This window comes from Pituophis catenifer, unplaced genomic scaffold (assembly GCF_029215685.1).
Source record: "Pituophis catenifer annectens isolate HBS135680 unplaced genomic scaffold, rPitCat1.0.hap2 SCAF_3, whole genome shotgun sequence".
Lineage (NCBI taxonomy): Eukaryota > Metazoa > Chordata > Lepidosauria > Squamata > Colubridae > Pituophis > Pituophis catenifer.
The window spans coordinates 23,829,878-23,842,711 of NW_027256883.1; the positions used below are offsets into that span (position 1 = coordinate 23,829,878).

General features: G+C 36.4%; 1 protein-coding gene across 1 annotated transcript; it reads left to right on the forward strand.

Annotated features, from left to right (window-relative positions):
- The first annotated feature begins 523 nt into the window (after positions 1-523).
- On the forward strand, positions 524-9,425 carry ABRA (actin binding Rho activating protein). Its single transcript, XM_070942063.1, has 2 exons — positions 524-1,280; positions 8,128-9,425. The coding sequence occupies exons 1-2, from the start codon at positions 574-576 to the stop codon at positions 8,588-8,590; spliced, it is 1,170 nt and encodes a 389-aa protein (XP_070798164.1). The 5' UTR covers positions 524-573; the 3' UTR covers positions 8,591-9,425.
- The last annotated feature ends 3,409 nt before the right edge of the window (positions 9,426-12,834 follow it).

Below are 12,834 nucleotides of genomic sequence, written 5' to 3' on the forward strand. Positions count from 1 at the left end.
GCACTTTGTTAATGCACTAATATGGTTTCTTTCCTTTAATGAAGCACAGCCAATTGGAAGAGCTGCATCCGAGGCACCTTTTATGGTCTTAGTAATCTGGCATTGTTACAAAGCCACAAAGTAGATTAGTTAAAAATAAAAGCCTCTTGAATTGTGATTCCTCATTTGCTTTTCTGGAGTCAGCAAAGAGAAACTATCTAATTAGGCAAGGGCCATTTCTTTAGTAAGGCAAAGCATGAGCATGTTCCACTGTCAAGCTAAATGCATAAGATGCCTCTGTTAATTTCCATCACAGCTGCATCTGAGACATGAGCGAACTATGTCACTCATATTTACCCTATCAAGTATCCAACTGCTGTGATGAAACACAAGCTGTGCCTTTTAAAAAAAGATCACTGGCAGAATAAGGTGACTCTTTCTATGTGAGAAATGTTTCACATACTTTCTAGCTTCATGAAGCCCATCCTTCTATCTATTTAAATCTCCACAATTCTTCCCTGACTGTTATTTGCTACAAGACCATCTGAACGGAGTTTTAACACAAGCAAACGTTGGGAAACCATAAACAAAGCCATGCCACCAGAAGAACACCAGTGTACCACACCTGCCAAGAGGGCCATCAAAAAAATCCGAATGACTAGCTTGGTTATCAGCTTGGCGAAAGGTTGGCAGAAGTGGGCAACTGAACACAACACCAAGCAAGCTCAGGAACCTAGTGGATGGGTACCTAATGAAGACAAATCACCAAATGACCCAAGTGAGTGGACACCTCCGAAACATTCACCAACTTTCAAGACAGATCAGTCAAAAACTGAGATACAGTTTCCCTCAGTACAGCAAGTGTCAAACAAAGATGGAGAACAAAGTCCAAGTGAGTCAACAGAAACTCTGGAGAAATTTAATATTAAAAGTAAAGAAGTTACCAAAAGTGTAATAAGGTCAGTCTCTGAAAGAAGTAGTGACATTGGTCTTCTCAGCAACAAATATGAACAAGATGAATTTGCGGAGACAGGAAAGATCATCAATGACCCTACAAATATTGATCAGATCCTTAGTAATAAAATGTCTCCTACAAGACGGAGAAAGTGCTCTAATCTGGTATCAGAGATGACAAAGGGATGGAAACTTTTAGAACAAGAAGAACTACAGGATTATCGCAGCAACAGCTTGGATACAGAAGACAGTGGCTATGGTGAAGACACAGAGGATGGATTAGACAGGGATCATAATATCCAAGAAATAAAGAGTGTGGTGAGGATAAAACATCCCATGGCCTCGCAGTAAGTAATTACTGTATTCTCCAAAATTGCCTTGTTATAGGAAAATGCTTTTGTCTAGCATGTATTAGTGCTTTCTGAAGTCAGCACAACCAGAGGTAGTCCTTGACTTACATTTCCATTGCTGAGATAGTTGTTAAGTGAATTTTGCTCCATTTTATGACCTTTTGTGCCACATTTGATATGTGAATCACTGCAGTTGTTAAGCTGTAAACAGTTGTAAAGAGAACCTGGCTTCCCCATTGACTTTGCTTGTCAGAAAGTTGCAGATGATGATCACTCGACTACAGGACACCCCAACCATCTTAAACAGGAGCCAGTTGCCAAACATCCAAATTTTGATCACGGGAGCATGGGGATGTTGCAATGGTCATAACTGTGAAAAACAATCATAAGTTACTTTTTTCAGTGCTGTTGTAACTTTGAATGGTCACTAAATGAATGGTTGTAAGTTGAGGACTTCCTGCATCAGTATGCGATTTTGTCTATTCAGTGCCACCTTGGTCATGTTTTGGAACACTAATGGAGGAAGTGTTTGGAGGGGGTTCCAAATGATGAGCTGACATGTGAAAATAGGCCACGGAAGGGATGATGAACTGTTTCTCCATAGCAGCAACATTCAATCATCTCCAAGTAGCCATTTTCATCTGAAGCCAAAATGAAAACATAGGAGCAGAAAGCGAAAATGGAAAGATACAGGAAGAGGTCGAACTTTAAATATGAAAAATGCCTTATATTTTCCAAAACATGCAACAATCTAAAAATTGCTTGCATTAATATTTAATTAGATCCAATTTTTTAAAAAGAAAAACTGAGGAAGCTATATTTGGAATAGGATAGTTTCTGCAAAAAGACCATTTAACCCTTGTTTTAGAATGATGGCAGAGGAAAACGTTAGGCATTTTAGGTAACATTCATTTTAGAGCTTCTGGCTGTTTTTATTTGCCAATTTTCCCAATGTCTATTGGTTTTGGACACATCTGCAGGGCAGAAGGTTGAAGGCTGGGACAGCCGTATGCTGTTAAAGAGCCCAAGGGCCAAGCATTCCTTCAGTTGTTTAGTTCAATCAACTGTTGTTCATGTACAGGTAGTCTTTGATTTATATCCATTTGTTTAGTGAATGTTGGCAGTTACAGCGAAACTGAAAAAAGTGACTTACAACTGATCCTCCCATTTATGACTCCTGTAGTATCCAGTCATGTGATCGAAATTTGAGCAGTTGGAAACCGGCATGTATGCAACATCCTGGGGTCGTGTGGTTGCAATTTCTGTGCTTCACAGTGAACTTCCAACAAGCAAAGTCAATGGGAGACACTGGATTTGCTAAATGACTGCATGATTCACTTAACAACTGCAGTGATTTGCTTAACTATGGTAAAAAAAAAAAAAGGTTGTAAAATTGGGCACAACTCAGTTAAACTACTGCCCTGCTTAGGAAATTCTGATTCCAAGGGACATTCCATTTCATCAATAGCTACTTATCTACTAACTCATTCAAGAATACTCCTGTCTTTTTGTGTTTGACTGCAAGAATAACCCAATTCACTTTCTTGCACAGCTTACCAGTTTGGTGTATATAATTGCATCCTATAGGGCCAATCCTATGTGTTCAAAATGGTGCAAAACTATCAGAGCCACCAATGGTTTTCACACATTAGTGTGTAAGACATCATGTCAATAACCATGGCCAATCTGCTCACTCATTCAATCTATCTATCAAGGTAATGGTCAAACAAAAAAGCCTGATGAATGTGAGGGTCTTCTATATGTTAACAGGTGATGATCTGCATTCCAGTAAATAAGGAGCAACTATAGCAAGACAGAGACAATATCCTGCTGTGTTTGAGAGCAGTTTCATTGGGAGCCCTTTCAGTTGAAAGTTTCCACAAAATCCAATGGCTTCATTGATGGTTCACAAATATTTCTAAAGAGATAAGCATATATCAGTGCTAGCAAAGGTTCATTCAAGTTAACATGAAACTGGTCCAGGTTAGCATGAATTACTCACTAAAAATAAAATGCAACCATTGCAGTGATGTAAGTAATCATTCGCCAGATCGTATGAACCTTTTTAACCTTTTAATGAGGTCAAACCTTACTGGGGCTCTACAGAAAACAAGTACACACACAAACGTATATCTATATATATGTAGATATATATTGTTTGACCAGAGTTAATTAATTTAATCTTTTGCTCTTTTTAATATGTATTTGTTATTTGTCTTTTCCTGAGCATAGATCTTGTAAACCACCTTTGAAATAGGAAGATGGTTTATAGAAATAGAATATTTTCCTCTGGAGATCCAAGTAGAACAAGGGTGTCAAACTCATGGAGTCATGTTGCTGTCACATGACGTTTCATGACATTTTTTTCCCTTCGCGGAGCTGGGGTGGGTGTGGCCTACACGTGATGCATCTGGCCCATGGGCCGTCAGTTTGACACCCCTGAAGTAGAAGTATAATACAAGAAAAAAAAAAATAGCCTACACTCTGAACTCTAAGTGGTTGAGTTTGAAGACATGTTTTGAGCCGTTTTGTTATCTTACTGCTTTAAAAGCTGTTTTCTGCATAGCCTTTTGTTTTGAAATAGTTGTAGAATTCCAATATATTATTTCAGTTATTAAACTTCCATAAAAGCTACCTATTCATCTATCTATTCTCTCTCTGTCTCTCTATCTATTGTAAGCATCTAACAAAGGAAGTAGTTCTGAAGAAAGGTGAATTAGCATATGAATTGTAACTTTAAAAAAGCTATACAAGTTTTATTGAGTACCAGTAATTTTCTGACTCTCACTGGTCACCTTCTGCGGGTTGAACTATATTTAATCTGTAATTCTTGGAGTTACTTCCAAGTGGTTGGAAATGTTTTTGAGTTGCTTGGAAGGAGATGAGGGCTATTCATTCTTTGCTCCCCAGCTGTCTATGCATGCTGGTCACTCAACTGCATTTGCCCCCCACCCAAAGCAAACAGATTGAAATATAATCCTTTCAGCTTTGAATGAAAGTGCTAATAATAAACAGCTTTTTATTCTGTGATTGCTTGAGTATTGTGGTTGTTTTTAATTTCTTTTGGTGGTGTTTTTGAGCTTATTGTATTGTTGAAGGTGATGGTGATGTCAGAGCTTGTGTGGTCTTCCAGTACACATTTCCATTGGACATATCTCTTTAAAATCACCTATGCCTGCAGGATGCATCTGCACCCATCCTGTCCATTTTCCATACAACACCCATATGATACACGTTTTTTTAAAAAGGGGGTGGAGGGAGGCTTCAGTCACTACCATCTTGACTTTTTGACATCCGTAATAGGTTACTTGTTTTAATTTAATCAAGATTTAATTGAAGCATAGGAGCCAGGAAACGCAGACATCATGCAGAGAATCAGTTGCAAATGCTAGGGCATTCTAAATATCCACTTACAATTAAATATCAGAAATCTACCAGAATAATTTCACAGAAGTCATTTCCTCCCTTTAAAACCCCCCCAAATCATATTTTCATTTAGGAATTTGAATGAGACTTGATGGAAGAAAGTTACTATGTACACACACTAACAAAAGACTAACTACATGCTATAGTATATCTGAATCCTTCTATTCGAGTCAAATGCTTGTGGTTTCAGATAGGAAAGGCAAGAATTATAACAGTAAAGAATTCTTCTGGGAAACAGAGCAGTGCTAATTTAGCCCACTATAAAGGCAGGTAAAATGGAAAGGGACGATAGTGTTTCACTTGAATGGATTAAAGTACTAATTGAAATTTTCTTTTTCTTTCTTTCTTTCTTTCCTTCCTTTCCCTTTCTCCTTCCTTCCTCCCTCTTTTTCTTTCCTTTCCTTCCTTCCTTTTTTCTCCTTCTACCTTCCTTTCCTTCTTCCCTTTTCTTTCTTTCTTCCTCCCTTTTCCTTCCTTCCTTCCTTCCTTCCTTCCTTCCTTCCTTCCTTCCTTCCTTCCTTCCTTCCTTCCTTCCTTCCTTCCCACCTATCTCACTGATACAATAACTGATAGCAGAAAGGGACAGATGATATGTCAGACATACACATGCTCTATGGAGACCTGTAGTCAGGAGAGGAGGAGACTGGGGTCAGCTTGATCCCACCCAACCCTGTGCTCTTCATCTTCTGCCTCTGAATATGCCATATTGATGGGGAAACAAACTTGGCTATGTTCAGAGAGATAAATATTTCTGTACTTGTACCAAGGGCCAAGAAGTAATTTAAATGCTTTGGAGGCAGATTTCCCAAAGTATCCAGAACAAAAGACATTTGTTAGCATGCCAAGCTGTCTAAAAAGGCTAATAAATTGACTTGTGATTTTTAGTGAGTGGACAACTGTCCTGGTTACTTATTCAAAAAGAGTCAAGGTGGCACAGTGGTTAGGGTGCAGTACTACAGCTACTTCAGCTGACTGCTAGTTCAGCAGATCAGAGGATCAAATCTCACCGGCTCAAGGTTGACTCAGCCTTCCATCCTTCCGAGGTGGGTAAAATGAGGACCCAGATTGTTGGGGGCAATATGCTATTTAGTATACTGTCTTTGGTGTAAGCTGCCCAGAGTCCTTGGAGAGTGGGCAGCATAGAAATATGAATAATAAATAATAATAATAAAAAATATATTTAAAGTGTGTTATTGTCCTTGAAGATCTAAAGAAGTATAGGAATGACTAGTGTCCTGAACTGGGCTTATAAGTAAATTCCTGGTTAATGATATTCTTTTGGAATTTGTTTGACAATTAGTTTCCAGATAGGATGGTAAGCCCCAGCAAGACAAGCATATAGATGACTATCTTGCTTAAAGCTAATATTTGGTCCCCAATATTTGATCCCACAAACCTTCATGGACAAGTGGAAGATAAGGAGGTGCAATAGCAACACATCCCAGTTTGCTGTTAAGTTTGGGGATGCCAACAGACAAGGTACAGCTCAGGCAGAGAATTGTGGATAAGATCAAATATAGAAGAGCCCTAATTTAGTTAGGTAATCAGCTGAATAACTAAGCTCCATGTGATTAGCCTGTTGTACCTAGATACCATAGAACCTTCATACTACCCAACAATCCTAAAAAGTACGTTCTGCAAAAGTAATAGATCGAGAATATCGTAGTGATTTCTAAGTAGTCCATAAACACAACTACTGTTCACTTCCAATGAGAATCAGAGGATGGGAATCAAGAGAAGAGGAAGTATGAGTTTCTTGTCAATCTTGGCTAGAGGCTCTCTGGGAAGTGAGTTTCTTAAAACTCAACAGACTGTGTTGAATAAGATCTAAGAATTCAAGTTTAATGTCCCCCAAAAATCTAAGACTAAAAATAAAATAAAATAAAAGTATAGGCAGACATATGCAAGACTTTTTTTTTTCACTCCTGCTTTTGCTTACCAGTAAAGCTTCAATTTTAGTCCCATGCTTTTTCAGTTTTTGGCTTTTGCTCCTTGTAAGCAATGGACTCATTAAAATTAATATAACTTTTAAAGCACACACATCTTTTTTTAGGCATATGCTGAAGTCTAGAAAAACCCCTAATAGTTTGCTTTCATAAATAGCAGTGTAAGCTCTAAGCCAATTTGTTCCTAATTATTTTAAAGCATTCATGACTCTTAATACCTCTTGTAGTTTGCTGCCAGAAATTTTAATTTGTCACCTTCTTTGAAGACTCTTCCAACAGGATAGTCAGAGAAGTGAAGAAAGAACTATATGCACACTGAAGCATTTCTAGGAAAAGGCTTTGAAGAAGCTGTGCTGGGCTTTCCAAAAGAGGTGTTTTAACGTATAAAAGAGCTCTTTATCCTTCTAGATGCCATAGCTCAAAAAGATTATAGTGGAATTAGGGAAGATCCAAAGGAAGACAATTAAGATGTTCAAAGTCTGGAACAGTTTCCACATGAGCAATGTGACATTTGGGCATTTTAATTAAAAAAACAACCTGCATGATCAAGGTGTATAAAATTATGTATGGAGTGAGTAAGGTGGACAAAAATAAACTGAAATCACCCAATGAAATTGAATCCTGGAAGAATCAGGAAAAATAAAAGGATTTTTATCTAAAATTAAAAGGGGTAATTTAGCTTTCGAATTCACTACCATGAAATGTGGTGATGGTTACCAGCCTGTCTTCAAAAAAGAAATAGACCATTTTATGGAGATTATGGGAATCAATTCCTACCTGGTGGCTGTGGAAGTCCTTGTGAAGGCATCTGCTGGGAGACCAGTGGGCTTCCTTGTGCATTTGGTTGGCCACTGTGAAAACAGCCAGCCGGACTAGATTGACCAGGGAATCCATCTGTCCTTATTTCCTTCAGTTCTTTTAGCAAATCATGCCATGCAGATGTAATTAATCAGAGTGGTGTTATTTTCCCTTATATAAATTAACATGAATGGGTCTAATCCAAAATAGAAGCTTTTATTTTCAGGTAAGACAGCAAACAGTCAAAGGAAATAAAGTGATTTAGAATTAGTGATAACATGCCACCTGTAACACCAGCTGCCTGCAATTACAGCAAGTTCAAATCTCACCAGGCTCAAGGTTGACTCAGCCTTCCATCCTTTCGAGGTAGGTAAAATGAGGACCCGGATTGTGGGGGCAATAAGCTGACTTTGTATTAAAAAAACACCGCTTACGGGGGTCCGAAAGCCCTACTAAGCAGGTATATACAAAAGTATGAAGGCTATTGCTTAATGCATTGTAAGCCGCCCTGAGTCTCCGGAGAAGGGCGGCATATAAATCGAACCAATAAATAAATAAATAAATAAATAGTGGTTTGTGGTCTAAATCAGATTAATGAACTCAACCAAAATATTTCACCGAAGCCTCATCCTATTCAGCAGCTGTTTTTTCCCCTTCTTTTTCTTTTTCTGCAGCAAGAATAAAAATCTCAAACTGTCTAAGAATTACAGTCCTGTCTACAATCTAAAGGGGCGATGGCAAGAATGGGCTGATGAACATGTGACCGTACAGAAACTCAACCCTTTCAGTGAGGAGTTTGACTATGAGCTCGCTATGGCCACCCGTTTGCGTAAAGGAGATGAGGGCTATGGTTATCCTAAAGAAGGTACAAAGACAGCCGAACGGGCCAAGAGAGCAGAGGGCCACATCCACCGGGAGATGAGAGACATGTGTTTCATCATCAGAACAATGGCTCGGCCACGACATGATGGCAAGATCCAAGTTACTTTTGGTGATCTCTTTGACAGATATGTTCAAATTTCAGATAAAGTGGTTGGAATACTCCTGAGGGCCAGAAAACATGGAATGCTAGACTTTGAGGGAGAAATGTTGTGGCAAGGTCGGGATGATGCCGTTCTAATAACTTTGTTAGAATAAGGTCTTTTTCCTCACAGGATAAACCAAAGGGCATCCTTGTATTCAGAATGTTTTATCAAAAGGTTTATCAGAAAGATCGACAGACGTCAAAGCTTTCATCGGTACTCAGAACTTCTTATCTATTAATATTTAACAATAGTATCTCCATATTATCCCATCTCTATGTTATTGTTTATTAAGTACATAGATTGTTCTGCCAGTACTGGTAGTATCTAACTATGTTTGGTAAGATTTCTATATAAAGAATGAAGATGATATAGAAGATGGTTCACTTCAGCTGCCTTATGGATCAGATGTTTATTAAACACTTGGGGATTTTTCAGAGATCTGGTTAGCATTGGGAGCATGAGGCAACCCAGGCTGTTAATGTTGTTGCTCCCTCTTTTAAGCAATTCCAGTTCATTTTTTTTTTTTTACAGAGGACCTCCAGCAGATAAAATGACAGATAAAAACTTTGAGACACCCATGGAGAAAGATAAAAAATGAACCCAACACCCCCCCCCAAATATACAAGCCCAAGTTCAGTCCTACTTTTCCTTCCAGGAAAAATGAGGAAATTTTCATACTTTTCCTATTTTGTACTGTTGGATTGTTAAGTCAGTGGCCTTGTTTAGGATAGTGAATTGCTTTTGGGGAAATTTGTGAAGTAAAATTTGTGAACTCCACAGTTCCTGTGACTGTTTTGGACAACCCCTTGCCAACTGTTGCTTAGATACTGCCAGCCTTACATTAAGGCTACATAAAGTGATTTTAATTAATGTTAAATCCCAACATTTCAAAAATTTATTTTGACAATATGAGCTCATTAGATCTGCTTTAAAACGTGGTGAGGTACATGGACATGTGATGTTATAACAATAATACTTTATAATAAATCTGATTGCCATTACTTAAAAGATGTGTAAAGTAGCTTTTAGATAAGGGGATCCCAATCTTTTTGAGTTAGTGGGGACATTGGATAATTTCCAAACTTCTTGTGGGTGTTCAGATTGCCTATTCTTGAAAATGGCTGCCATGAGAATCTACCCACATATTAATTTACCACATTTCTCACCATCTCTAGCACCTGCTCAGACAGAATATAACTTATATCCCCTCTTTAATGAACAGTACTTTTTTTTTTCTGAGCAGGCTACTGAGTTATAATTGCCTGTTATTTTTATCTATTAAGATAGTTTAATGATAATGATGCTGGAAGAATACCATTTTGCATTACATTATGCCTTCTCATTTTCAAAAATTAATTTAAAAATGTAAAAAGTTACTAGTTGAAGGAAACAGAACCTTAGAGATATTAAGTGAGGTATCCTTGAAATCCAACTGGGGGTCCCAGTGTTAGATGAACCATATTGTTTTCTTAATGCTATCAGCTGTTGAAAAGAATTGCATTTTGATATGGTATGTTGTCTTTCAAAGTGAAAGATACTGCATCTTCTTACAGAAGAAAAAATATATGATTTTGTGTCAACACGATGGTAAATTTATTCTAAAAGTTGCTACGCAAATATCAGTATATGTGCATGCATGTATGTATAGCTTTTAAATGATTTTTCAGTCACATATCAAAAATGATTCTTGCAAGAAATCACGTGCAAAAATCTTAAGTGCTGTGAAGTATTAATAGCATTATAAAGGAAGTTTGTTATAAGCAAATAACATTTTACATTTAATCAATAAACTTTCCTGCATCCATTGGTAACTTTCCTGCATCCATTGGTAAGGTAAATCAAGCTTTTATTCTCAGATAAAAATAAAATCTTATTTACCTTACTAATTAGATAAAATAATTAAGTTTGGAAAAATGTAATTTAAAAAAACGTTGCTTTCCCAGGACAAGGATATTATTTTAAGTTTTTATGTCTGCTAATTATTTTTCAAGATTTGGATTATGAAAGTTTACTGAGCAGTTTATACCATTGATTGGTCTAAATTAAGCTGTAAATATTAAATGTTTCTGTCAAATATAGGGAATGTGATCCATTTCAAAATCTTATTTATATTAACAAGAAGTGAAATGCACTGCAAATTCAGTTGATACAATGGAATAAATTAAAAAGAATTAAATAAATTTAATGGCTTTTTTGAGGAAAATATTTTGTTTTTTTAATGCCAAGGCAATAACCTATTATTTTTTCTGAATCAATGTTAGTAGCATTTTTAGTGTTTCCTGAAGCTTAAGGATTCTAATTCTATTTTATAGCTGCAGTAGCTCACTTTGATTTTTCTTATTGGAAGGGAGGCGATATGGGTAAAGTTGGGACAAAAATTATGGGCTGCCTTTCTTGGCAAATGGCAGTTTGTATTGTATATTGAAATTTCTATATAGCTATAACGAACATTTTAGCAGCAACTCCCACACCACATGTCAAAGTGTATTACCAATTAATAAACAGCTCTGTAAAAATATTTTAAAACATCCAATTCTTTATCAGAAATTTTTAGCAGGAACATGGTTCAACACTACTAGTATTTTGGCTATGATTCAATACTTTCAACCTGAGTGTTAATTACAAAATGGTCGTATGTCTAAATAAAGCCCAACTCAAGTTTAATTACATGAATTTAGATTTATTTGCTTTATATCACTGTTATCTTATAGTATTTTAAATCCATCACAGGATTGTTTAGTTAGTGAACCCACAAAGACAATAACACTGCTGTGGAAGACCAAAGGGGGAGAAAAGCTATTTTAATTTATTTACACTTCCTTTTGTTGTCTGTAAACATTGAATCTACATATATTCTAATAGGAGTAAAGAGCTATACATTGAGACAGAAAACAATGCTGTGTATTTTTTTTTTAGCAATATAAAGCATGAGCATATTATAGGATAAAATATTCTCTTTTCCATTACCACAGCAGTAAGCATTCCCCAGATAATTCTGAAACAATTTATATTAGTAACATTCTATACAACTATAGCTAATTATTTGAGCTAAGCCATTTGGCTTTTTATTCCATTGCTAGAATAATTTAAAGTGCTAGAAGCAACCCGTCAATCAATACTCCCCCCCCTCTAAAATAACAAAAACTACTTTTAAACATTAATGTACAAGTTAATATGTACAATATTCATTTGAAATAGAATAGCTGAGATTTCAGCACAAAGTCATTCACTGTCACAGTTAACAGCATTTTTAAATTATTTTCTTTTGCATAAACATAGAATATAAGCTTTGAAACAACTGTTGTTATTGCCACAATGGCTTTTTAGTTTTTCTACAAAAGTGGACAAGAGCTACTGATTTACTATAACTTTTCTTTTTTTTTTCTTTTTGCTTTGAGGTCACAGAACAGTAAATTTTGCATATTAACACATCTACTGAGTTATGATGTCTATCTAGAGTACGTTACCCCATTGCATCAGAGCTGGTGCAAATTGCAGTTTTACAACACAGATCCACTCAAAAGAAGAGAAAAACACCACACCTATTTTGTTTTCTGTTTTGGACAGGAGCAATTCTTGGAGATGATGTGCTACAAGGCTACAACAGAAGAACTATAAAAGAGTGGTGTCTTATGTATGTGTGTGCATATGTAGATGCACACACACACACACATATATTTGATGCATATTATATGCTGTTTGGAAAAAATGCATCTGTTTCATAGCTTTAGCAATAAGAAGGTATTATATGTACTATGAATTACTCACTGCATTATGCTTACTTTTCCAGTTGCTCATTGCTGTATTATATATCTTGATCACGTAGCTGAATCCTTGCCCAGCATTTGTCCCAAGCCTGCAGATCATTTAATGGCATGTGCAAAACGCTTCAATACAATCAATAGGGCAGCTATGTTTCAACAGTAAAATACAACAGATACCAATTTATGACATATGACTAGATGTGGTGATATTTGATTGAAATAAACAGCCAAGACTGATCACTATTGGTAAATTATGAACATCTCTTCCCCATATTACTTAGGCCAAGTACATACAGTATTATGATTTTATGTTGCTTAAATGTTGCTTCAGTGAAATAGGTAAACAGAAGTAAAGGAAATTTCTGAATTGGGAGAATGAGAACAAACAAAAGGATATGTGAATGACATGATGATAAAAATCTGGTTCTCATAAAGAAATAATCAATTACGATTTGAAAGCTTTGTAACTTTCAAAAATGAAAATAAAATCTGAACAGTCAGTTGCACTCCAATATGAAAGACATGTTGATGGTCATGCAGAAAATGTAGAAAGGCATTGCAAACAAGCTACATTATATTGCTTTAAGGGCTT